A 27,480-nucleotide genomic window follows, 5' to 3' on the forward strand; every position below is an offset into this window, starting at 1 on the left:
TATTAGGCAGCGCCCCTGCTATAAACCACGCCCGCTCCGGTCGAAGCCCCGCCCCCTCCCCAACCACCGAGCGCGCGAGGAGCGCGAGAGGAATTAAATAAATAAAGAGGGAGGCTGAGCCGAGCAGGGGCGGCCTCAAGCGGCGGAGGAGCCATGGCCGCACGGCCGAGCCACGGCGGCGGCGGCGTCTCCCGCCTTGAGTCGGGTAAGCGCCGGGCGCGGAGGCAGCGGGAGGAGGGGGCGCTAAGGCGCGGAGAGAAAGGACAGCGGGGGCCTCACGTCGTTCGTGTCGTCGTTCGATTCAACCCGCCTTTTTACCACCTCCATCGCTGTTCGCCCCCCTTTCTCCATTCGCAGAGTTGTTCTTCCTAATCGCGAGGTTCCTGTCCGCGGGGCCATGTCGGGAGGCGGCCGAGGTAAAATCGTCGGGGGCGCTTGTTTTTCCTACTAATCGTTCGGCGAAAGGGTTGAGTTGTTGGGATTTAAGCGATTGGTTTTTGCTTTGTAAGAGCCAGGCGGCGCTGCCGCGATGACTGACCCTGCCGTGTCCTCCCTGTTTCCCCCACCCCTATCCGCCTCTCGCAGGTCCTTGTGCGAGAAATCGAACAACACAAGGTAACAAAAAAAAACCTCCTCGCCGTCGGCATTTAAATCTCGCCAATTAATCGGCGGGTTCGACAAACGCTGACGACGAAGAGTGTCCCCGCCGCCGTGAGGGAGGAGGATGGCGAGAGTTTTGACGATTCCCCCCGCCGTGTGTTTTGTTGTTGTGTGCGCCGTTCGTGGCAGCTGCTGCCGAGGCGCGTGGACTGGAGGGGCGCGGAGCACGAGCGCAGCTTCGCCGAGATGGTGAGAGTGAGAGAGCGGACGCCGGCCACTCGCCCAACTCAAATCTCCCGCACAAAATTTCTCGGCCCTTTTTTTTTTCCCCCACGTTTTTACACACGGCAGCGTGCCGGGGGGGGGGGCCCGGGGGGCCCCCCCGCGACTCTCGCAAAAATACACCGAGGGTGCTCGCCCACCCAAACAAAATCTCAACTCGACGCCAATCGACGGGGGAAGTTCCCTCCGACGAAATGCCGTCGAGAAATTTGCCCGAAAGCCCCCCCCCCAAAAATAATAATAAAAAATCACGTTTCTTTTCAACCCGGGGTGGTGGGTGGGTGAGAGAGGAGGAGGCGGGGAGTAAGAAGTAAAAAAATAAACAAATCGAGCCCCCGGGAGCGAGACTAAATAAATAAATAAAGGAAAAGGGGCGCGGCCGCGCGAAGACGGCTGCCTTAATTTGCATAAACTACGCCCTCCCGTGACTTCACGCGCGCCGGTTGGCCCCGCCCACCGCGGGTGGTGGCGGGGGGGGGGTTGCTGCAGCCCCAATGGCGCGGGCGCGTTACGTAGCGGCGGCGGGCGGCGTCGTTGACGTCGTCTGCCGCGGTAGGCGAGCGCTGATTGGACCGCGTCGCGCGCCCCTCCCCCCTCTCTCTCGCGTGGCTGTTGTCGAGGGGGCGCGAGCGGCCGTTGCGCAGCGCTCATTTCGCGGTGGGTCGGCCCGCCGCGGACATTACGCGGGGCGGTGGTGGTGGTGGGCTGTGCTGCTCCCCATGAAGAACGTAAAGCCGCACGCTTGCATGTATAAAAAAAGAATACTAAAAAAAATGAAAGGTTTTGTAGGGACAGGGCAAGCCGCCTCGACGAAACGTTTGCGCTTGCTTCAAGGCGGTAGCGAAACGTACAGGCATAAAAAAATATAATGCCGTGCGATTTTGGCGCGGCGAACCAGAAAACCCAGATTTCCCCACCCCCCCTCACAAATGCACTTTATTTAAAATAAAGAATTTCCCACCTCATGCGAAGCAAGAAGCAAATACGATGTCTAAAGTGTACGGTGCATGTTTTGTCGTAAGTTTCGATGCTGATTCTGATGTTAGCCCGGCGTCTGAAAGGAGCTGTGTTATACAGTATACACGCCGTGTCGAGTTTAAATTGCCTGCCCCGTTTGAGGTAAAAAAAACATTTTTTTTAAAATATAAAACTCATCTTTCTACGCGCGATATTAACGGAGTTTACTCGCTGATGTTACCCACCCAACGGGGCTAAAATCGTGAAAAATAACCACTAAACGCCTCGGCTATAGCCGCTTTCCAATTATAACGAGCAATATATAGTGCGATTTTAAACAGTGTAAAAAAATGTGTGGAAATAAAATGTTTAAAAAGTCTAAAATTACAATTGGCAAGACTCGCCATAACTCTAAAAGATAACGATATTTTTAGTCGAACCTTTTTTGGCAAGTTAAGGGTTTTGTAAATAAATATAAAGTACAGGTTTTAGTGCAGTCTTGTTTTAGGTACTGTAGTGTTACAGTACTGTTTAAATGTTAACCCTATACGGCTATTCTATATGTTTGTTTGTCGAGGTAAATTCGAGTGACGTTCGAGAGATGACATTTGGCAAACAAACAAAATCCGACGACTTGTGTAGTTTGTCCAAGGACCCGTAACTTATGTACTTTTAACTTCTTTCGCACCGTACTATTACACCTCGTTACACACCAACTCACACCTCGTCAGTGGCCTTACTACCTCGTTACACACCAACTCACACCTCGTTTGCCCTGACTACCTCGTTACACATCAACTCACCTCGTTAAGTGTCATTACTACCTCGTTACACACCAACTCACACCTCGTCAGTGTCATTACTACCTCGTTACACACCAACTCACACCTCGTCAGTGTCATTACTACCTCGTTACACACCAACTCGCACCTCGTTAAGTGTCATTACTACCTCGTTACACACCAACTCACACCTCGTCAGTGTCCTGACTACCTCGTTACACACCAACTCACACCTCGTCAGTGTCATTACTACCTCGTTACACACCAACTCACACCTCGTCAGTGTCATTACTACCTCGTTACACACCAACTCACACCTCGTCAAGTGTCATTACTACCTCGTTACACACCAACTCACACCTCGTCAGTGTTCTGACTACCTCGTTACACACCAACTCACACCTCGTCAGTGTCATTACTACCTCGTTACACACCAACTCACACCTCGTCAGTGTTCTGACTACCTCGTTACACACCAACTCACACCTCGTCAGTGGCCTTACTACCTCGTTACACACCAACTCACACTTCGTCAGTGTCCTGACTACCTCGTTACACACCAACTCACACCTCGTTACACACCAACTCATACCTCGTTAAGTGTCATTACTACCTCGTTGCACACCAACGCCGCGCTCAGAAACTCGTCGACCCGAGTTCGATTCCCGCTCACGGCCAACATCGGTAACGATTATCCGAACCGTTTCTGGACCACCCCTAGGTCGACTCGGCCTCAAATGAGTACCTGGTGCGGTGTGTAGTAAACATCGCCACTAAGGGGGAGACAAAGGCGGCCGGGCGTGGTGCTGTCCACCCCGCCACCCCCTCGTGTGCCGTGCCGGCCTTCGTAGGCGCTATTCGCGAACAGGACTTGCCCCAACAGTCTGTTAAGGCTACACGGGGAGGGTGGGATCTTTGTTTTGTGTGTAAATATATAAAACAAAGGTGAAACCTGACCAATTTGTGTAAATTCTAATGCTCTTCTAGAAGTGCCAAGGGACCTGATTTGGCACAAACACAATCGTGTGTGTGCTTACGTCTAGAATATAACAAAAAACAAGATTTTCATAAATGTGGGCCCACCCTCCATAACATTGCAGCTGGTGGATTGTTGATTGGTTTCGTTCATAGGGCTTAGCAATTCCTCTCTTAAGCCTCATTGCTAAATAAACATGCACATACAATCTTCATGTTGGTGAACCAAGTAATTTGCCTCACCTGGACGAGTGGCGATCACCCCACTCACCTGGAGTGGGGTGATCGCCACTCTACAAAGGATTTGGTGGTTAAAACGTGTTTTTTTTATAGTGGACAAATGTAATATTAACATTTTTTTTGTCAAATTAAAGTGTTTTTGATGTATAACACCGAGACCTTTTTCTTGACAACAGCCAAAATTTAAACTGTAACTAAGCCGTTTTGTTTATACATTAATGAAGATAAACCCTCGTGCAGTATGATAATATGAGGTTCGTGTTATCTTGTGCAAGCTTTTTACAAGGCTTTGCAATATAACTTGGTTTTAACAAGAACGGTTTACGTAAGTTGGCCACACTAAGTTTGTTTAACTTTATGAACAAAAAGCCTATTGAAACGTTACATTGCATTTGTTTGCACTGCAGCCCGTTCCTTTCTAGTCTTGTGTAGAGAAATATGTTCAGGTGCTAAATGCCAATGCTAAGGGTCGGCTAACCAAGACATGGGGACTATCCATTGTTGATTTTGGTGCCACGGTTGCTAGGAGATGACTACCTCGCCTGGTATACAGGAGGTCATGGGTTCGATCGCGACCCTTACACCTGTATATTTGGAGTTTTCATGTCTCTCTGGTCGCATGGAGGTTTCTGGTTTCCCCCTCCACATTTAGAATCGACATACGTTTAGAGTATATTTGGCTGCCTTAAGATTCCACGTGATAAGCCACTCGGTTGAGCTATCATTTGTGGCCAAGTCGACTCTGAAAAAGAGCTATATAGCTTAGTGGGCCTGATAAAATAAAAAAGTCATCTTTGTTCCATCGTATGACAACATCACTATAAATATGCCCAATCTCCTGAGGACCTGGAAGTTAAGCTTCGTTGAGCCCGATTAGTACTTGAATGGGTGACCCGCTGTGGCTAGCCAGCTGACGTAAGACTCGGTGAAGGTGAGGTGGCAGTTGCCACTGGCCCAAACATCTTAGTATATAAATTCTCTGAAAAGAAAGTCTTAACTCCTTGGGGATTTCCTGGATTAATTGGCATTAATCGTTGTATGTTAATGGAAATATTGACCAAATTCCGCTTGCATCGCTGACGCAGCAGACAACGTGTGGTCGTGCTACCCCCACAAAGGGCTGAACATTTACATTGTAATATTGTACGTATTATATTAAAACGTGTCTGATTAGGGGTGTAAACGATGCATTCGTCATTTTAATTTTGGCCCTGAATTGAATCGGTGGGACCCTATCGGGTTGGTGTACACGGTTTTCCAAACTCCCGTCCTCGAGATCCACCACGCTAGGTTTAGTTTAACGATGTTCTAGATTGAAAACGAATTTCTTCCGATTAGCACGGCAGGCTACGTACGTTGCAAAAGAAGTTAAAAACACATACATACGCCACACTCAAAATAAAAATGTACTCGTTCCACACTGCATGCGCTCTGATCGTTAAAGTCCTACGTGACGGGCCAAGCAATTAACGCTGTGCATCACGTAAAATACTTGTGCACGCACAGATCGCAGTCATAATTTTAATCGGCTATTTTTACCTCAACAATGCTGAACTGTCCAACTGTTCTTTCTATTAAGATTATTCTGTAGTTGTATTGTGTGTTTGCATACTTGGCCTTTACAGCATATTGAGGTGACAACAGTGTTATTACATGCTACATAAATTCAAATATATCTACAATAATTCCATCTCAATTTTCTGGGATGATAATAGGGGGAGGAGAAAGTTGTGGCCTGGTTTTAACAAAAAAAAACACGAACAAGTCGAAACGTATCTAAATTATTCTTTAAAATGTAATGCTTTTCTATGGAAGTAAGTGACATTTTGGGAAAATGGCCTTCATAATGCTCTAAAATAGGGCCATCGCCTAAAACGTTGCCTGTTATATTCTTTTCCTTTCAAGGCAGTGTTATTGACGAAAGCTAACTTTTTTGTGATTTGTGCATCATTGTCAACGCAATATAACCATACAATGCTTTTATAAAGAATAAGGGTGAATACATAGAATGTGACGTGGGTTTACTTGCCCAAGTGTTACCAATCACGTGGGGAAATGAGTCGATGTGAGGAGCAGCTAATAATTAAACTGGTGTGTGAGAATTGTTCATAAGCACTGTTAATCCAACACAGTATAATGGATAGTAAAGGTGTTTTGTTTGTTGCACACGTGCCGTGGTGTATACAAGTATGTAAACACCAGTGGCAGCATGTATGTTGAACTTTTTTTTACACCGTATGTAGCCGCCCGTGCTAATCAAAGGTGTGCGGGAAGGACGACCAACTAAACACAAAAAGCAGTTTTAAATAAATGAGTTTTCAATCTAGCTTTAAAAGTGCATAGCTCCAGTTGCTTCCTAATACCGGAAGCGCAATCCAGATGGCCGCAGAAGCGTATCCGAAAGCGCGCAATGCGGTTACCGTCTTTGATAGGTGGCCAGCCAAAAGCCACTGCTGTGAGGATGACCGGAATTTGCGTGATGGTATATTCTCTTTGACGAGCTCAGCAAGGTATTGTGGTTCGTTTGTGGCAAGGACTTTGTGTGTAATGTACGTGGCGGCATACTACGGTGTAGCCACAAAGTACTTTGACCTCGTGTCAGAGAAAGTATTTTCAGCAGAGGTGTTGTGTTCACGGAAGGCGCATCGTCACCTATTTGGGTCGGCGATCCGCTCGCACAGTAACAAACAGTGCAGGGAGGCTGGAGACGTTCATGTTGAACCCCCTGCACCTGGATGGGGTAAAAATTGGCCGGGTGGCTTGAGGGGGGGGGGGGCATGCTAACACTTATCAGAGCTTTGAGCCAGCACCAACTTCTTGTGATTGGGTGAGTGAATAGCAACTTAAAGGCCTGTATGTCCAAGTTTATGTCCAAGTTTAATTCCACGCGGTGCCTTCGGTTGAGGTTGAATTGCTTGCTTATTCTGCTTTGCCCTCCATTGACTTTGTGAACTTCGATTCTGCTGCTCGCAGTTCGCTCTATGGTTCGCAATGCGCTTGGGTTCACGTTGCGCTGGTTGCGTTTTGTCACACGGCCTCAGCAGTTGCATTTCTGGCTTCCTTTGACGTTCCGCTTGTGAAGTTTGTGTGACCGCGTCTGGCGTTGTGGTGGGTCGTGCAGATTCTATTTGAGTTGCTTTCTTCGTTGTTTTTGGAAGGTCCGGCAGCAGCTGGTTCAGTGATGGGGTCCAACGTCAGGTGTTTGTGTGGAATATTGCCGTTCGGCCGCATTTTTTTCCAATATTATTTTGCATCAATTCCTGAGGTACCAGGAGCCTTGGTCGCTTGCCAGAATGGCTTGTGAGACTGGCTTTACGTTTGCGGTAAATTTAAGCAGTACCACTGAGATTGTGCGTGGATTTAAATTGGCAGCGTTGAAACCGATGTCCCCTGGGCCAGATGCCTGCCCGTGACTCAATTTCCCGTGGCCATAGTAGGATTCCCGCTTAGAAATGGCCTGCAAATAATATACGTCACTGCGAGAGCACCTTAGCCCACACTAATTGGGTACTAGTGGTGGAATATATTTATCCTGATGGACCCTGTGGTTGTAATTTTAGCACGCTCGGTCACTTCTGCCACTGCACAAGGTCCTCTTGCAGTGACAGCTCAACCCTCGGTAAGGAACATGTTCCCTGCCCCTGGTTTAAATGAAGGGTTCAGCTGCCTCTGATTACACCGGCTTCTCAAGTGCAGCTAATTGATGGTCTCTCAGTTCTGCTAAAAGAAAGTTATCCTGTTAAATCTTGACTTAAAGCTTTCGTGACTGCGGGAATTCATATTCTCTGGGTCTTTCGTCGTGATTTTACTGGTCGTCATCATCTTGATGGCGACCTCATCTTGATGACCACTTGTGTTGCGATCGAAACGTAGTTTTTTGTTATTTTCTTTGAATCTATCTATGTGACTTTACCGAAATACCCAAATAATATCCTGTTAAATTTGGGTTTTCACGTAATTTTTTTGTCTTGATAAATGTTGGTTTAACATGCGAGGACAACTTTTTTCCTGAACATATTCAATGGCCCTTCTAGTGTGGTTAAAGGTCAAAATTAAGTGACTTCAGAAGTTGTTACGATATCGTTTTCCTGGGTAGTTAAAACGCACGCGGTGGTGCTAGCTGCTGGGATTGGGACAAGGTCCTATTTTGATTTCTGGCGCATGCAAGAGTTTTTTTCCTACTCTTTAAAGCATTGCCATCCACAACAGGCCAGAAAGACGTCCCTCGCCGACCTGCTCTAGCTGTCGTGGTTTATCTTGCTCATCTTGGAACCATATCTATCAAACCTTTCCTGGATAGAATGAATTGTAAAGACGCGTAGAGTTGATTGGAAGGGGGTGGAGGAAACATACTAATTTACTGATTACTAACGTAGTATATAATTACAATAACCTCCACCTCTGATTTCTGCACTTGATTGGGTTAAATAATTACGGCATCCTGCTGCTCTATTTAGGACCGGAAGCAGGTGGAGGGCTTCGCTATTCTGGCAGAGCGCCCCGATGATGCCGGATGTAATTACCAGCAAAACATCGTACTCTAATTGTAAATGTTGTGGATTCACTCTTCAACACACCGGTGGGCTGAAGTAGTCACTGTTTGTCATATTGTTTACGTGACAAATCCATTACTGATTGGCCTTGTCGGGTGGTAGAGGGTTTCGACACACATTTACGTGATCTAACCCAAAAACCTTTATTAATAATATTGGTCACGAAAGCCTACGTGTTAAACTCCCAAGAAAGTTGGTGAAAGTGATTAATAAATAATTGTGCTTATAGTATTCGCACCGGTATTATCGCACAAATATAAAAGTGCTGTTTCGTAGGCAATTTGCAGTGGTTGCACGGTAGAGGCGACGATTGCTGTATAATCCCAATAGAGTAATTTGTAGCAAATGTTTCAGATTCGGACCGTAATGCTGGTGCACAACAGCTTTCTGCATTTCGAACAACATCGTGGAACTTTTAACGTCCACTGTGAAGCAGACTGCGCGTAGTCGTATTTGACGGTTTGTACACGACCGCGGTATTAACCAGGGCGGCCTGCCGGTTTCGAACCGGGAACCTCCGCAACAAGTTGGGCCACGTCACCGTCCCCCCTCATCCAACATTGGTGGCTGGATGCGTCTGGCTGGCTGACTGTGTGTGTATGTGTGTTGCGCTGCCTCTGCAGGTGCTGAGCCACACTCACCTGGTGCCCGAGCACCTGCTGCTTGTGGTGCAGCGGCTGGGCCCTCTCTTGGACCGCGAGATCCCGCCCAGCGTGCCGGGGGTCTGCTCTCTGCTGGGGGCCGGTCGCCAGTCCCTGCTGCGCACACGCAAAGGTGCTGGCCTGCAACGTCGTTTTAACACGCGTGTTACAGATAGTGCGTCGTTCCTCTCCATGGCATTATTCTGACTCATATGGGGTCTGCTTTCCTGCTTCCCCCTCTTACACCACTCATTTGTATTCCCGGGCCATTATCTCGATTTACGCTCCACATTCCTCCAATGTCCTGGGGTTATTTCGAAACAAGCTCTTAGGCCTCTCGGATCTACTCCTTGGTGCCCCCACATAGCTCCCATAGTGACTGTCTGTCTGTCTCTTCCAATGGAGAGGGAGTGGAGAGAACCTTCATCCAGCAGTGGATTGACAAAGGGGCTGTACTTTATTAGCCTCCTGGGTGTGGCATTCATGCAAATGATATGCGACGCACGGGTGCTATTTATTTCATCCTTTAATTCAAGCAATTATCAATTCATCGGGGTTTATTGAAATGGTGCGAGACTTTTAATTTTCAAGTTGATTTTGTTTAACCAGGTGAATATAGGAGTCTTACTTGCAAGAGCGACCCAGGTCGCCAAAATAACCAAAGCAAAATAAATAACGTGAAGTACAGAAGTTGAAGCGTGGGTAGTTACAGCTCGAATATGTGTGGCTTGTGTTGACGCTGGCGTCCGTTGTTGTTGGTGACCCTCTCTTGACGCAGACCTTGGCCGGGTGGTGTGGCGTGGATCGGCGTTGGCCGCCCTGCACCGCGGCCGCCCCCCTCAGCCCCAGAGCAGCGTGGGTAATCCGCCCCACCTTGGTGAGAGAGTGCAGCTTGCGGCTACGGTTTCGGTGCTCGAGATTTCAACGTTGTGTTGATGTAAACTACAATTCGTAAAACTTTCAAATTGCTCTTCGGCAGAACTGGTGGGAATGGGTCGAGGTGGAGTTCATTGGCCAAACGTACCTGCAACATTGCTGCTAATGATTTCTATTATGCTGCAATTGCTGTAAACATGACAGCTCAAAGAGCCTGTTGGGTTTCCCTGTCTAAGGTATGGATTTCCATAGTTGTTTGAATCCCGTATACTTTTGTGTGGTGAGTTGATGGGCATGAAATTATTCATGGTGCAACGGTGCAGTGACTTCGTGCGTTGTGGTGCGATGGTGCAGGGAGCTTCGTGCATTGTGGTGCAACGGCGGTGCAGTGAGCTCGTGTGTTTGTGCCGTGTGGCGGTGCAGTGAGCTTGCTGTCTGCGCGCGAGCGCACGGGCTGCATACGGCATGGACATGCCGTGCCCATCACGTTGTATCAGCACGCGCGCATGCACCGCCGTATCCTGGGGCACCTCTCCTCCGTCTACTGCCTCGCGTTCGACCGCACCGGCCAGCGCATATTCACGGTATGCGCCGACCCTCGGTCCCCGCCACTGCTATAAACGCTTTCTAACGTGGGTTGAAATCTTTCATTAATTTTCTCTATCCATGTGTATGTACATAAGTTGAATTTCGTACGTCGCCAACAGTGCTAATTGGAGGTGTGGAGGAAGGACAAGAAACTAAACACAAAGAAGTTCTAAAGAAATTAGTGTTTCAATCTAGATTTAAAAGTGCATAGCTCCCAGTGGCTTCCAAATATCGGAAGGAAGAGCATTCCAGACGGCCACAGAATCACATCTGAAAATGCGTGATGCGGTGACAGTCTTGATGACTAGCCAAAAGCCACTGCTGCGAGGATGACCGGAGTATGCGTGATGGTTTATGCTCCTTCGACAAAATTAGCAAGGTGTTGTGGTTAATTTGTGGCAAGCGCCTGTCTGTGTGTCTGGGCATCTGTGCGTCTCTCCCACTGCCTTTACCCAATGTGAATGGAAAACTTAAGTAGCCTTATGAATGACTAACATCATTGACAATTCAAACATGAGCCAGCCCTTCAAAGGTGATGGTTGGGGAGGCCCTTATTCCCCCACCAACACTTGAGCGCAATCCACACTGATCATTCTGAAGTATTTCAGGGTCAAACAGCCCCATTGGTTACAGAGGCTTTCGTCCAGTCGAGGATTAGTAAGGCTATCCAGTTCGTCTGCAACATGGGGTCACAATAATGCTCATAACGGTGAGCCAATATAACTTTGAGAGACAAATCGGAGCGAAAAGGACTACAATATATATAAACGTGCTTTCACCTCAAAGCTATGCAATGGTTTTTGTACTGATAATTAAATGCTTCTAAAAACAAAACAAATATTGGAAAGAATTGCATAAACCGTGCATATGCACGATGTTTCTTAATTTGTTTTAAATTTTAATTATTTCTTTCTATGAATCATATATTCCAGTTCTGATGTCTCTCCTTATGCGATGAGACAACATTCCGTTTTGAAACCTTTTCCCAGCAAAGTTTGTTTCAAGCCAACGCAATGTGTTTAACTTTCGGAGGATATGAACTGAATTAAGTAAAATAACGTTTACAGTGAAACGACCCAGCGGTAGCGAATTCACCCCATTTACTACCTCGCCTAGTATACAGTAGGTCGTTGGTTCGATCCCGACCCTGACGCCTGTATATTTGGAGTTTGCATTTTCTCCCCGTGGTCATGTGGATTTTTTTCCGGGTCCTCTGGTTTTTCCCTCCCACATTTAGAAACATGCGTTTAATTTTGCTGCAATACATTTCCACACTGATTAGCCACATCGTTGAGCTATCATTTGTGATGGCCAGGTCGCTTCTGAAAAAGCTACAATTCTTCAGTGGGTCTTCCCGGGTAAATTTTTTTTTTTAAATAGTAAATACTGAGGGTGTATCAGCCGTAGAATACGTGGTCTCTGCTTCGCAGTGAATGTTACAAATCCCTTGATGTCATTTGACATGGATATGCCCCCCCCCCCCCTGTTGTGTGTTGGCAATGTGAATAATCGCCGGTGCACAATGCTGCCTGCTTGCAGGGCTCCGACGATTGCCTGGTGAAGGTGTGGTCAGCCGAGGACGGGCGGCTTCTCGCCACGCTGCGCGGCCACGCGGCCGAGATCTCGGACATGGCCGTGAACTACGAGAACTCGCTGCTGGCGGCCGGCACCTGCGACCACGTGGTGCGCGTCTGGTGTCTGCGCACCTGTGCCCCCATGGCCGTGCTGCAGGGCCACACGGCCTCCATCACTTCCCTGCAGGTTGGTCTTCGTGGGTGCTTGTGTGCGCGCTTGTACGGTTCTGTTGGGGGAAGGGGGGGGTGGGGGAGGTAATGGTGGTGGCAGAGCGATAAACGCTGCGTGACAAACCCGGCGACCCGAGTTCGATTTCCTCTCACAGCCAACACCAGTGACGATTATCCAACTGGTCCTGGGCCACCCCGAGGTCGACTCGGCCTTAAATGAGTACCCGGTGTGGTGTGCAGACATCGAGACCCAGGGGTGTGTGGGTGCTGGCAGCCCACCCCTTCATGTGCCGTGCCGGCCTTTATAGGTGCTACTCGGTGGCAGCACTTGACCCAACGGGGTATGTAGGCTACAGGGGTGATCTTTATCTTGGTTTGTGTAGTTCTCTCCGCAGTGCCGGGGCTCCGTGCGCTGGCTGGCCTCGAGTGGTGCCGACGGCATTGTCTGCTTCTGGCAGTGGGACGCTGCATCCCTCAAATTCTGGCAAGTCCCCTGCGTGCGTGTGTAGGGCTCACTTGTAAAGAGGGGGGGGGGGGGTTTGGAGGGGGTCACTATAACTCTCATTAAATTAGTCCGATATAAATGAAATGTTTGGTTAAAGTTGCATTGCTTTTCGGGACTTCAGAATATTTTTTTTCATAATCAGAATACTTATACTGGAGGAGAAATTCGATGAGGTATAAATAATTTTTTTCTCAGATGTTCTAGTAGCCCTGTAGAAAACCGGGCAAATGTACTGCACTTGTTGACCAAAACCTAGCCGGTACATTTTAAAAGGTTAAGCCCTTTACGGACTATCTTTTTGTGTGTACGCCTAGACTGTTAGTCGGCCTAGACACTGCAAGAGGCCTCTTGACAGGAGTGTCTGAGCCCCCTCGGTAAAGGAGCGGTTCCTCAGCCCTGATTTGTGCGAATTTTGTGGAAGTGTTCCATGCAGGCGCGTTGAGCGGAAACAAACTGGACAAATGGTCAGTTTAACACCTAACCAATATCATCCATAATACAGTGTAACCTTGGATTGCGAGCATAATTCGTTCCGGAAATGTGCTCGTAATCCAAAGCACTCGTATATCAAAGCGAATTTCCCCATAAGAAATAATGGAAACGCAGATGATTCGTTCCACAACCCAAAAATACCGTATTCATATAAAAATGATTAATACAAAATATATTTTTATATTTTTATTATTTAAATTTAATATAAAGTAATCAAATTTATTAATTACATTTAATCTTGGCTGGTGTGAGGGAGATGAGGGAGAGGAGGAGGGTTATTGTGTAGGACGACTTTCACTTGCAGTACAGTTACTAAAGAACAGTCACTACACTTGGACACAATAAAAAAATGCTTTACGCACACACACGTGGTCACAACACTATACTGTAGTAAACAGTATACACGTGGTCACAACACTATAGTAAACAGTATACGCTCGCACGGATGTTGACTATACGAGTGAGGCACGCCGACTGAGACCGAGCATGGGAGATGATTACCCACAATCCCGCAGCGAGAGAGAAGAGCCATTGGCTCAGTTGTGATCACGTGATGCTCGGCAGACAAAGCGTTTACTGTACACGTACTGCTCGTATTGCAAGACATCGCTCGTTTATCAAATTATAATTTAAAATTTTTGCTCGGTTTGCAAAACACTCGCAGACCAAGTTACTCGCAATCCAAGGTTTCACTGTACAGGTTTTTTGGGTTAGATCTCGTAGCTGTAAATATCGTTGAACCCGCCACCATCCGACACAGCCAATTAGTAAGGTTTGTCATGTAAACAGAACATGCCAATTCGTTCCTAGTACAGCACACTGGTGTTGGAGAGCAAATTCACAACATTTACCATCTGAGTACGATGTTTCGCCAGTAATTACAACCGGCATCAGGCGGCAGCCAGATCTTGCAAATGGTACGAATTATTCCGAAAAAAAACGGGACCAGACGAATATGAATCGTGATACGATTGGCGAATCTGCCTTGCTACCTTGGCATGCACCCAATAAACCCCCCCTCCCCAGAGGTTGCACGATAATTACTGTTGATGTGTGAGATCCTGTTGAATAAAAAAAATATAATGTTGGCTCTGTATATCCCAGTACTATTTGTTTCCTATCGTATCTGCTGTTATAATATCACGTGTTTACAAGAATTTACGTTTTATATCACTTGCCTTTTTTTTAGTAATTTTTTTACAAAAAAATGTGTTAGGGCTCGCACCAGTTGCAGTCTTATATCACTTGTCAACTTGTCCAGTTTTGGAAAACGGAGGTATATATATCTCATACTTCATGTAAGAATCCAGCAGCACGCGACTGATGAGCGTCATCGCTTTGGGTGAGACGGCGGTTTGTAACGTGCCTCGACTTGTCCTGCAGCGAGCGACCCGTGAAGTTCACGGAGAGGACTCGACCCGGCGTGCAGATCTTCTGTTCTTCATTCAGCGCTGGTACGCTCAGCCTCTACACATCCCTAGCTTTGCCCCACCACTACGCATCCTTAACTTTGCCCCACCAACTACACACCCCTAGCTTTGCCCCACCACCTCACATCCTTAACTTTGCCCCACCAACTACACATCCTTAACTTTGCCCCACCAACTACACACCCCTAGCTTTGCCCCACCACTACACACCCCTAGCTTTGCCCCACCACTACGCACCCCTAGCTTTGCCCCACCAACTACACACCCCTAGCTTTGCCCCACCAACTGCTCACCCCTAGCTTTGCCCCACCAACTACACACCCCTAGCTTTGCTCCACCAACTACTCACCCCTAGCTTTGCCCCACCAACTACACACCCCTAGCTTTGCCCCACCACTACACAGCCCTAGCTTTGCCCCACCAATACACACCCCTAGCTTTGCCCCACCAACTACTCACCCCTAGCTTTGCCCCACCACTACACACCCCTAGCTTTGCTCCACCACTACACATCCTTAACTTTGTCCCACCAACTACTCACTTCTAGCTTTGCCCCACCAACTGCTCACCCCTAGCTTTGCCCCACCAACTACTCACCCCTAGCTTTGCCCCACTACTAGACATGCCTAGCTTTGCCCCACCAACTGCTCACCCCTAGCTTTGCCCCACCAACTACTCACCCCTAGCTTTGCCCCACTACTAGACATGCCTAGCTTTGCCCCACCAACTACTCACCCCTAGCTTTGCTCCACCACTACACACCCCTAGCTTTGCTCCACCACTACTCACCCCTAGCTTTGCCCCACCACTACACACCCCTAGCTTTGCCCCACCAACTACACACCCCTAGCTTTGCCCCACCACTACTCACCCCTAGCTTTGCTCCACCACTACACACCCCTAGCTTTGCCCCACCACTACACACCCCTAGCTTTGCCCCACCACTACACACCCCTAGCTTTGCCCCACCACTACACACCCCTAGCTTTGCCCCACCACTACACACCCCTATCTTTGCTCCACCACTACACACCCCTAGCTTTGCCCCACCACTACTCACCCCTAGCTTTGCTCCACCACTACACACCCCTAGCTTTGCCCCACCACTACTCACCCCTAGCTTTGCTCCACCACTACACACCCCTAGCTTTGCCCCACCACTAGACACCCCTAGCTTTGCCCCACCACTACACACCCCTAGCTTTGCCCCACCAACTGCTCACCCCTAGCTTTGCCCCACCAACTACACACCCCTAGCTTTGCCCCACCACTACACACCCCTAGCTTTGCCGCACCACTACTCACCCCTAGCTTTGCTCCACCAACTACACACCCCTAGCTTTGCCCCACCAACTACACACCCCTAGCTTTGCCCCACCACTAGACACCCCTAGCTTTGCCCCACCACTACACACCCCTAGCTTTGCCCCACCAACTACACACCCCTAGCTTTGCTCCACCACTACACACCCCTAGCTTTGCCCCACCAACTACACACCCCTAGCTTTGCCCCACCACTACACACCCCTAGCTTTGCCCCACCACTACACACCCCTAGCTTTGCCGCACCACTACTCACCCCTAGCTTTGCTCCACCAACTACACACCCCTAGCTTTGCCCCACCAACTACACACCCCTAGCTTTGCCCCACCACTAGACACCCCTAGCTTTGCCCCACCACTACACACCCCTAGCTTTGCCCCACCAACTACACACCCCTAGCTTTGCTCCACCACTACACACCCCTAGCTTTGCCCCACCAACTACACACCCCTAGCTTTGCCCCACCACTACACACCCCTAGCTTTGCCCCACCACTACACACCCCTAGCTTTGCCGCACCACTACTCACCCCTAGCTTTGCTCCACCAACTACACACCCCTAGCTTTGCCCCACCAACTACACACCCCTAGCTTTGCCCCACCACTAGACACCCCTAGCTTTGCCCCACCACTACACACCCCTAGCTTTGCCCCACCAACTACACACCCCTAGCTTTGCTCCACCACTACACACCCCTAGCTTTGCCCCACCAACTACACACCCCTAGCTTTGCCCCACCACTACACACCCCTAGCTTTGCTCCACCACTACACACCCCTAGCTTTGCCCCACCAACTACTCACCCCTAGCTTTGCCCCACCACTACACACCCCTAGCTTTGCCCCACCACTACACACCCCTAGCTTTGCCCCACCAACTACTCACCCCTAGCTTTGCCCCACCACTACTCACCCCTAGCTTTGCCCCACCAACTACTCACCCCTAGCTTTGCCCCACCAACTACTCACCCCTAGCTTTGCCCCACCCACCACTACACACCCCTAGCTTTGCCCCACCACTAGACATGCCTAGCTTTATCCAGCCACTCCACATTCCTTGCATTGCTCCGCCTCTACACAACCCTAGTATTGCCTCCCACTCTACACATCCATAACATTGTTCAGCATCTACACATAAGTATCTATTGTTTAATTGTAGCTGAGTAACACTGACCCATTTCTGTGTGCCCCCCCCCCACTTCCCCGGTGTTGTATTCCCCCAGGTGGGATGTTCTTGGCCACGGGCAGCACAGACCATGTGATCCGTGTCTACTACCTGGGGGACCGGTCCCCGGACAAGATCGCTGAGCTGGAAGCGCACACGGTAACGGCGCCTACGCCGGACCATCGTGCATTTTTTTTTGTTTGGTGGCGAACGGAGCTGCCGCGGTGTAAACGGTCCCGCGCACTTGGGTCGGCGTATTCTGACATGTCTTGCTTTTTCGTTCCAGGACAAGGTGGACAGTATTCAGTTCTCGAACAACGGAGACCGGTAAGAGAGGGACCACCCTCCATGGCACGTTCATCAGCCCCCGCCCGGCATTGCCACTGCGCTCTGCTGTGATACGGCATCCGCGGTCATCGTATCGTCCGTTCTGCAAAATATCGTATCGTGATTTACCCATTGCTCGTTATTCGTAAATATTGAATTTCTGGACAAAAATGGTTACGTAGTTATTAACTCTAATTAAAGCGAGTCCTAAATATATAGCCGTTATTCATTAAATGACTGTTTGCAAAATGTTTTTCAAAGTAATTGACGGAATGGCGGTAGTGTATCGGTTAGCGTGCTGCGCTACGTACCTGATGACCAGGATTCGATTACCGCTCGTGGCTAACATCAGTGACTGTTATTTGAACCGGTTCTGGGCCTCCCCTAGGTCGACTCGGCCTCAAATGAGTACCTGGTGCGATGTGTAAACATCACCACTAAGGAAACAAAGGTGGTCGGGTGTGGTGTTGGCCACCCACCCCATCATGTGCCTTGCCGGCCTTCATAGGTCCTCGCTAACAGCACTTGCCCCAACAGTCTTTTAAGGCTTTATAGGGGATCTTTGTAATTTTTGGCTGTAGCGAGCGGTAGTGTCGCGGTTAGCGCACTGCGAACCGGCTATGGGCCTCGGCTTGGTGGAGTCTACCTCAAATGAGTACCTGGTACAATGTATAAACCTTTGCACTGGGGAGACAAAGGCTGTCGGATGTGGTGCTGGCCACCCACCCCCTCGTGTACCGTTCTGTCCTTGATAGGTACTTACTAACAGCACTTACCCCAACATTCTGTTGAAGGCTATACCGGGGGCTCTGTGTGTGGCTGTTGTGGCAGGTTTGTGAGTGGCAGCCGGGACGGCACGGCACGGATCTGGCAATACCGGCGGCAGGAGTGGAAGAGTCTCCTGCTTGATATGTCTTCCAAGCTTCCTGGGTAATATACTTCTGCACTATGAACCTACCTAACCCAAGTTTGATTCCCAGCCATGGCTAACCATCGGTGGTCAATGCGGATCGGTGAGTTTTCAGATGTTAGTTAGCCGTGACCGGGATTTGAACTCGGGTCGCCAATTGCGTGGCACAGAAAGAAAAGCATCGCGGCGATTTGTTTTCTTCGCGCAGCTTTTTCCCCCGAGCTGAATGTGTCGGGTTTGTCTCGGCGCGGCCGTCGTGAGTGACTGTGTACGTGAAGTGGGCCTCGTTTTTTTAAACCCTCCCCCCCCCCTCCCACTGTTTGGTTTTCATGGCTGCAGAAACAACAACCCGCCCGTGGAAGACAAGGTGTTCAAGCTGAAGGTCGGCACTGCACGGTGCACGACGGCTTTTGTTCACACAATCCTAGATGGACTTCCCTCTTTCTGGGCTTTGCCCACCTGCTCCTCATTTTCCACCCATTCCTCCTGTTCCTGGGTTCTCATGGCTCCAGACAACCTCTCTCTCGGCCTCCCGGTCTCCACGCCCTGGTGCTTCTATGTTCATCACCTTTCGTCTTCCGACATGGTTTCCTCTCTTCTTACAACACGTTCCCCCTCGCCACCTGAGTGGACTTCTTTTCGACGTGCTTGAGATAGGCAGCACTAGCTAGCTTTTAATCCTGACACTTACCCCTAGCCACTTGCCCTTCCTCACACTTCTGATTGGCACGGTTGGCTTCGTACGATGCGAAATAAATTCAACATACATACCTGATTGGACTTCCCCTCACTCTTGCCTTCTTCCTCGTGTCTTTAATGTCTAATCCAGTCTTGTGATCCCAGAGTTGCGTCTCATTATCCTCATCCAGACTTGTTTGTCATTATTAGTCTTATCACAAACTTGGAATCTTCCTCCTTCAATCATTCCAGAAACTACCAGTCACACACGCCTTTACCGATTTCTCTTTCATGTCGCCTGACCTGAAGTCCATTAACGATTTATCAAAGAAGTCGATTGTTGACGTGTTTTTAAAAGTATAAAAATATATATACGTTCGTACATGCGCGAGGTGAAACGGAGGCGGTGGGGGGGTGTGGCATCTCTGAAACAACAGGTGACCATGGTGGCGTGGGATCGGCACGACAGCACCGTCATCACGGCCGTCAATACCCTCGCGCTCAAAGTGTGGAGCTCCTACACTGGACAGCTGCTGCATGTGCTCACGGTGAGGGCCGTGCGAGGGTGGTGGTGGTGGTGCGAGCGCTGGTGCAGCGGTTAGCGTGCACTGCGCCACGAAACCCGGCAATTCAGAGTTCGATTCCCCCTCAGTGAATACTTGAACAGGTCTTGGGCCCCTTCCCAGGTTGACTCGGCCTCAAATTAATACCTGGTGTGGCGTGTAAACATCGGCACTAGGGAGACAATGGCGGCCGGGCGTGGTGTGTTGTATAATTCATCTCCGCAGTGCCGGGGCTCTGCTCTGGCTTGCACTTGCCCCAATAGTCTCTCTCTAAATGGCTATGGGGGGGGGGGCGGATCTTGTCTTTTTCGTGCCTTAGTGCACAGTGGGGAGCACCACTGGCAGTCGGTCATCTCAGTCCGTTAACGCACGGCACCTGGGTCTGTCATCTGACCTGCCCAACAGTGAACTTTTCACACTTCACCTGTCGGCCTCCCAAGTAGCGTTGCTTGCTTGCTTGCTTTGGCACAAGTGGTGCCGTGAGACATCACCACCACTTGCCTGGTAAATGTTGCAGGGTTGGGTCAATGTTGGCATGTGGTTTGAGAACCATTGGCCTCAGGTTGGCGCAATGTTTACTGGGTAGCGGCGGATGGCGGTTGTTGTTTTTGCGCGTGCGTCCAATTTGCCGCGTGCCTGCATGCGCCCCCCCGCGCTTTCTCACGCGTGCTCCGTGCCCCCCAGGGCCACGAGGACGAGGTGTTCGTGCTGGAGTCGCACCCCGTGGATCCGCGCATCCTGCTGTCGGCCGGCCACGACGGCAACGTCATCATGTGGGACCTTTCGCGCGGCGCCAAGATCCGCACGTACTTCAACATGGTGCGTGCCCGCCGTCGCCTGCCAACACCAGGGCCAGGTTTCCCGTTGCGCGATTGTGGTCGCGATGACATCTGTCCGCTAACCTTGAAATCGGAGAGTTTCCGAGGAAACGAATAACGGTGCAATGCTAATATAAGGCTAAATAAAAAGGTTAATTGCACTTACAATTATAATTACGTAAAAAAAAAGTCTAATCACCTTTGGGATGGAACGTGACTGGTTTTTGAAGAAGAGGCATCGGAGAAGATTGCCCAAGGCGACAGTGTACGCAAGATGGCGACGGCAGTTGGGAATCATTAAAACAATCGGTTTGTAAGAGTAAACGTTTTTGTTTTTGCGAGCTGGTGTGCAATTATTACAAGCGAGGAACGTGCGTGTTTGCTGCTGCTGCTGGTGGTGGTGGTGGCGCGTGTGCTGATTGAGACAGATCGAGGGTCAGGGCCATGGCGCCGTCTTCGACTGCAAGTTCTCGCCGGACGGGCAGCACTTTGCGTGCACCGACTCGCATGGGCACCTCCTCATCTTCGGCTTTGGCTCGAGCAGCAAGTACGACAAGGTAACGTCGTCGCTGTCGGTAATTTGGCTTTGGTGGGGCGGGGGTGGGGGGGGGTGGTTCTGATGTGGTGCTGATCCATCGTGTCGAGCCGGTACTGCTGAGAATGCTTTGTTTGACTCCGGATTTTCGGCCGCTAGTGCTTAAACCGTGTTCTCCAGGCGCGGGAAAGTTCACGGCTATCCCTTCTCGTTGCAACTTCGCTCCGCTGATTTGTCTTCCGTTTTGTCCGAGATCCGAATGTTTAGCGATGGCAATTGTTAACCTCGTGGTGTTTGCGTTAACGATTTTGCCTTTTGGACAACTTCCTCCACTCGGCATTCACGTGTGCATCGTGTGTAGTTCCGCAGGGATATTCGGGGTTGGTCTTAGGTGCCACGGTTGTGGGTTCGACCCCTACCCTGGTGCCTGTATATATTGTTTTAGTTTGCATGTTCTCCCCATAGTCGTGTGGATTTTTCTCCGGTTCCTACGGTTTTTTCCTCAATTAAAAATCAACTGGCATTGGGAGTATTTGGCTGCAATAAATTTCCACACGATGATGAGCCACTTTGTTGAGTGATCATTTGTGGGCCAGGTCACTTCTGTAAAAAGAGCTACATAGCTCAGTGGGCCTTGCCTGTTAAAATCAAAAATAGTTTATTTTGTTGTCGGTGATGTGGCATGGAAGATCTTCGCGCCGAGCCCGCCACTCAAAAAAACCCTCCTCGTTTTCCTTGGACTCAGATCCCGGACCAGATGTTTTTCCACACGGATTACCGGCCGCTGCTGCGCGACGCCAACAACTTCGTACTGGACGAGCAGACGCAACAGGCTCCGCACCTCATGCCGCCGCCCTTCCTGGTGGACGTCGATGGCAACCCCCACCCGCCACGCTACCAGCGCCTGGTGCCGGGGCGCCAGGGCTGCAGCCTCCACCAGCTCATCCCACAGATGGGTACGTGCGTACATAGAGGTTTCACGGGGTTAGATCGCATGAATATAAATAAGTCGTTGAACCCTGCCACCACCCGACACAGCCAATTAGTATGGTTTGTCACGTAAACAAAACGTGGCAATTAGTTACGCATTTACAACTCGAGTAGCGTGACGTTTCGCCAGTAGCTACAGCGAGCCTCATTAGGCGACGATGTTGAACCTCTTTTTTTGCACCGTACGTAGCCAACCGTGCTAGGCGGAGGTGCGGAGCGGGGGAAGGACAACAAAGTAAATGCATAAAGCGGTTCTAAAGAAGTGAGTTTTCAATCTGGATGATTTAAAAGTGCATCGCTCCAGTGGCTTCCTAGTTTCCTGGCGGCCGCAAAAGCGCATCTGGAATTGTGCGATGCGGTGACCTTTTGTTCGATGGTGTCAGTGGCGTTCGTGTTCGTGTATTTGTGTTTGCGAGTGTAACGTAGTGTGGGGAGCGGGAACGTAGTGGTTGGCGCACGCTGAGCTACGAACCCGGCGACCTGGGTTGGATTCCCGCTTCCTTCCTGACTGTTGTCTGAACCGGTCCAGGGCCTCTGCTAGCTCAACTCGGCCTCAAATGAGTACTTGGTGCGATGTGTAAACATTGCCACTAGGGAAACAAAGGCGGCCGGGGGTGGTGCGGCTCGCCCACTCCCTCGTGCGCCGTGCCAGCCTTCACAGGTGTTCGCTAACAGCACTTGTCCACAACAGTCTGTTAAGGCTATAAGGATCGTCTTTGTGCATGCATGTGGCCACGATGATGACATCTTGCTCTCGAATGTCGTTAACACCGTCTATAGAAAGAAATTAACGTTAACACTGTCCATGTGTGTGTGTGTGGGCCCTCTTCCCCCCCCACCCCACCCCAACCATCCTGCGGCAAACGATTGACGTCACAAGTTGAGGGAAGCATCCTGGACAACATGATCCTGCGTCTCCAGCGCGAGCAGGACGAGCGTGCGGGAGCCACGGGGCAGGACGAGCCCTCCTCTGAGTTGTCACCGGTGCCGCTGACGGTGCATCCTCCGCCGTCTTCCGGTACGACGAGCGAGCGGGAGGGGAGAGGCGGGAGAGTGCGTGGAGGTGGGGGGTGGGAGGGGGGGAGAGTAGAGTGAGGGGTGGGGGGAGAGGTAGGAGAGCGTGGAGGGGGAGTAGTAAGAAGGAAACTCAACTAAACTATTTTGATTTTACCAGGTAAGGCCCACTGAGCTCTATAGCTCTCTTTCAGACATGATCTGGCCACAAATGATAGCTTAACAAAGTGGCTTATCGTGAGGAAATGTATGTGGAGGGAAAACCGAAGGACCCCGGAGAAATATCCACGCGACCACGGGGAGAGTCTTGCAAACACCAAATATACAACAGGCGGCAGGGTCGGGATCGAACTCACGACCTCCTGTACACCAGGCGAGGTAGTTGACATCTTGCCACTGTCGCGCCCACTGAAGGGATAGGTAGGCAGCGATGAGACGAGTCCATAGAGAATACTGAAGATGCTGAACACTTTTAAAATTTCAATCGAGGGATTTGATTTGGAGCCAGTGGAGGGATTGGAGTAATTGGTCTCGTTTACGGGTGAGAGGGTGATCGTCTGCAGCGTTAACTCTGCAAAGCGCGGACTCGTTGAAGACCTGCGACGAAACTAACGGGACGCTGAAACGCTCGGCGCGTCGTGTCGTGGGGCCAGAGAGCGAGACGCCGCGGAGGAGCCCGGGCCCTCGTCGGCGGAGCGGGCAGGTGGAGGGCGTGCGGCAGAACGTGGCGCAGAGCCGCTTCAATACCGCCTCGGGGGACCTGCTGGCCTGGAACAACCGCCTCGTGGTGCCCGAGGTGGCGCCGGGGCTCAGCAGGTGGTTACGCGCTCCCCCTTGCACCATTCCCCGCCCATCAGTCGTAACACACACACACGCATGCGCAGAGAGGCAGGCCACTCAATCACAGCATGGCCGTGCGACGCCGTTTTGTTATTCACGGTGGTTCTGGGTAGTATTTCCACCGGAGCACGGAACGTGCAGTACCAATGTGGATTTTGTCTCGCTACCCTCTGCTGCCTACCATCTAGCCGCGTACCTGCGGTGCATGATAGCCACCTGTCTCTGTCTAAGCGCTCAGCTCTCGTTTGGCTTCCGAGATCTGTTGAGATCGGGCGTGTTCTGTGTACGTATATATCCACACACGATTAAATAACGGTCCGAAACCAAGGTGGCCAAAACCGACTGTAGAGGCGCGGCCAATGGCTAATTCCTCAATATTGTTAGCAACGGAGTCGGACTTGAGTAGTCCCGGGGGCGCTCGCTCCACCGCTGGTGATGGTGCAGCGAGGGTCGGTGTGTCCGCGTGTTGCCACCACCACTCTCCGGCTGTTGATGACATGAGAAGTGTGCGCGTGCGTGCGTGCGTGGAGAGTGCTAGTGATTCCCGCTCACGGCCAGCAACACACCAACACCAGTGGTGATTGTCTGAAGCAGCCTTGGGCCTCCCCTAGGCCGACTCGGCCTCATGAGTACCTGGTGCGGTGTGTAAATGTCGTCACTGGGGAGACAAAGGTGGGAGGGCGTGGTGCTGGCCACCCACCCCCATCGTGTGCCGTTCCTGCCTTCATAGCTGCTTGCCCCAACAGTCTGGTGATGGCTATAGCGGCGGGGCGGGCGGGATCTTTGTCATTGTGTGCCTGCGTGTGTGCGTTCGCGTGCCCGCGAGCAGCACCCAGGAGGGCTACCGCCACGCCAAAGGCGTCGAGGAATCCGACATCTACGAGCGGGAGAAGAGGAGGAAGCCGGTCTCCGCCGCACACAGGGTGAGAGAACGACGTCCACCATGGCGGCCGGAGATTCCGGTGCAGGGTTTTGTTCCGTGCCCCGCCGTTCTGTCGGCATGCCACTCCCCCCGTCCAGCGGAAATTGTGACGGCATTCTTTCGTGCGCCGCGTCTACCTACGATGGAAGTCTGAAAAAAAAAAAAACCTTTGACTCATGGATTTTTCTAGTATAAATACATATTCTGATTTGATTCTGATTCTTATGATCCTGTGTAGTGGTTGGTGTAATAGGTTACGAACCCGGCGACCCGAGTCCCGTTCATTACCAATAATAATTGGCGATAATTTTAACCAGTCCTGGGCCTGCTCAAGGATTGCTTTTCCTTAAATGGAGTACCTGATGTGGTGTGTAAACATCAACACTGGGCGTGATGTTGGCCACTCGTCCCCTCGTGTGCCGTGCCGGTTTTGATAGATGCTCCTCGCTAACAGCACTTATCCGAACCAGTATTTTAAGGCTAATTGCAGGGTATTTGTCTTTGTGTACACGTGCACCCACACTGTACTGATACAAATGTCTCGCATCACCCCCAACGTAGATGTACAGTGCATTCTTCATGGGTACATGTTGCAGTGATTCAAACATCCTGCGCTGGGGAAACAAAGGCAGCCCCAGGCATGGTTCTGGCCACACGATTCCGTCGTGGATGCTTGCCAAAAGTCCTTGCCCCGACAGTCGGTTAAAGGCAATGTTGGGAGGGGGGGGGGGATTTTTGTCTCTCGTCTCTGTACCTACGATCTCGCTTCCCGCCGCCACAGTCCGACTCTCCCAACGTGGCCGCCAAGGGCCTGAAGCAGCGGAGGAAGCAGGCGTCGCACGGCGGCCTCCACGGCTACCGCACGCGCTCCACGCTCGAGGAGCCCGGCCGGCCGGCCCCGCTGCGCCGCGCCGCCTACGACACCTCGTCGGACGTACGTTGCAGGCCCCCCCCCGCATGCGCTCGCTCGCTCGCTCCGGCCACGGACTCACGCAGTCACCCGTAGACTCGTGTAGATACCACTGACTCTCAGACTTCCCGTCAATTCAGACCCATAGACTCGCACAGACTCCCATTGTCGCTCACAAGCCAACCTTGGTGACTAATATCTGAACGAGGCCCTGGGCCTCCTCGAGATAAAATCGGCCTTAAATGAGTAACTTGGTGCCGTGTGTAAAAAGGCAAGCATTGGAGAGAGAAGTGGTGGCAAGGCATGTCACTGGCCTCCACACACCCCTCCCCCACCCCCTTGTGTGTGTGGCGGCCTTAATTAATAGGTACTGCGACAAGAGTCTGTTAGGGGCTTTTCTGGGGGACGTTTGTCTTGTGTGTTCATGCGTGTGCGTGTTCACTTATGTTCCTGTGTGCAGGAGAACCGCACGGGCGGCCCCAGTGGGGCATCGTCGTCGGACGATGGCGACGAGTGGCAGAGCGAGAGCAGCACGACAAGGTGAGCGGACGGCGCTCGGCAGTCGTGTCACACGGGTGGCGGCAGGGAACCGTGCAGCGATGATGATGATGACATTCGTGGTGGGGATGTTGATAATGGCAGTCGTGATGACTTCGGTGGTGGAAATACTAATGGTGATGATGACATATGCTGTGACTGACGGTGGTAATGATGGCAACAGTGATAATAGTGATGCCAGCAATGATGGCGGTAATGGTGAAGGCGGTTCGTGGTCGTGGCAGTGATGGTGGTATTGACAGTGGATGGTGCTGTGATGGTGACGGCGGCTGACTGATGGTGGCAGTGACGATGCGAGCGGTGGTGATGATGATGCTGTCGTCTCCTCGCCCAGCGCGTCCTCTGTAGCGGCGACGGTGTCGGTAGCGATGATGTGGCTTAGTGATGACGACGGCGATGCTCGGTGCTGTCTCCGTTGCTGCCCAGCGAGTCGTCCAGCGAGTACTCGGACTGGACGGCGCAGGCCGGCGTGAACCTGCAGCCGCCGAAGCGCGCCGTGCGCCGTCGCGCCGCGCAAAGGGGCCGGGGCAGCAGCTCCGACGGGGAGAGGGCGGGGGCCCCCGATGAGAGCCCCCCGGGGGGGGAGCGGCCCCGCCGAAAAACCAGGACGCGCCGACAGAAGGTGGGGGGCGGGGGGGGGAGCCCATCAGAGATGGTGCTCAATGTGATAGCCGCCTTGGTTTGGCACGATAAGCCCCATGCGGTTTGTATGTATGTACGTTGAACTTCTTTCGCACCGTATGTAGCCAGTCGTGCTAAATCGGAGGTGTGGGGGAAGGACAACAAACTAAACACAAAAAGCAGTTCTAAAGAAATTATTGTAAAATTTGGAAAACAGACATTTTATTATCTGTGCTGCGGTCGCGTGTCGCCTTCGGGGCTCGCCGAAACGGCATTCGATATGTGTTTAGCGTACTGGCACGTGTGTACTCTGTGCATGCTTGTGTACGTACGTGTGTGTGTGCTTGTGTAGATGTAGTGGGAGCGGTAGTGTAACGGTTAGCGTGCTGCCGTTACGAACCCGGCGACCCCAAGGTTCGATTCTCGCTCGTGGCCAATGCATCAATTACGATCATCTGAACCGATCCTGCACCTCTTCTAGGTTGACTCGGCCTGAAATGAGTAGCTGGTGCCAGTGTGTAAACATCGGCACTGGGAAAACAATGGCGGTCGGGCGTGGTGCTGGCCACCCACACCCCCGTCGTGTAACTTGCCGGCCTTCATAGGTTCTCACTGAACAGCACTTGACCCCAACAGTCT

At 51.1% G+C, this 27,480-nt stretch overlaps 1 protein-coding gene across 3 annotated transcripts in view; it reads left to right on the plus strand.

Moving 5' to 3' along the window:
• Positions 1–40: 40 nt before the first annotated feature.
• Positions 41–27,480, plus strand: part of BRWD3 (bromodomain and WD repeat domain containing 3) — a 46,529-nt gene continuing 19,089 nt past the window's right edge. For 2 of the 3 annotated variants that reach the window (XM_032976615.2, XM_032976613.2), the window contains exons 1-15: positions 12,774–14,690; positions 17,214–17,314; positions 17,442–17,482; positions 18,314–18,412; positions 18,732–18,774; positions 19,508–19,618; positions 20,318–20,452; positions 20,880–21,008; positions 21,732–21,942; positions 22,857–22,994; positions 23,644–23,806; positions 24,660–24,753; positions 25,534–25,686; positions 26,123–26,202; positions 26,647–26,842. In XM_032976615.2, the coding sequence (XP_032832506.2) occupies positions 17,219–17,314; positions 17,442–17,482; positions 18,314–18,412; positions 18,732–18,774; positions 19,508–19,618; positions 20,318–20,452; positions 20,880–21,008; positions 21,732–21,942; positions 22,857–22,994; positions 23,644–23,806; positions 24,660–24,753; positions 25,534–25,686; positions 26,123–26,202; positions 26,647–26,842 (1,689 nt within the window). In that variant the 5' untranslated portion in view covers positions 12,774–14,690; positions 17,214–17,218. Of the gene's footprint in view, positions 206–357; positions 417–585; positions 616–789; positions 850–9,012; positions 9,164–9,808; positions 9,908–10,329; positions 10,491–12,033; positions 12,256–12,622; positions 12,728–12,773; positions 14,691–17,213; positions 17,315–17,441; positions 17,483–18,313; positions 18,413–18,731; positions 18,775–19,507; positions 19,619–20,317; positions 20,453–20,879; positions 21,009–21,731; positions 21,943–22,856; positions 22,995–23,643; positions 23,807–24,659; positions 24,754–25,533; positions 25,687–26,122; positions 26,203–26,646; positions 26,843–27,480 lie in introns of those variants that run through there. The other variant, XM_076053308.1, reaches the window with a different exon arrangement.

Source organism: Petromyzon marinus, chromosome 60 (genome assembly GCF_048934315.1).
Source record: "Petromyzon marinus isolate PM22_M1 ecotype Great Lakes invasive population chromosome 60, UKy_Petmar_22M1.pri1.0, whole genome shotgun sequence".
Lineage (NCBI taxonomy): Eukaryota > Metazoa > Chordata > Hyperoartia > Petromyzontiformes > Petromyzontidae > Petromyzon > Petromyzon marinus.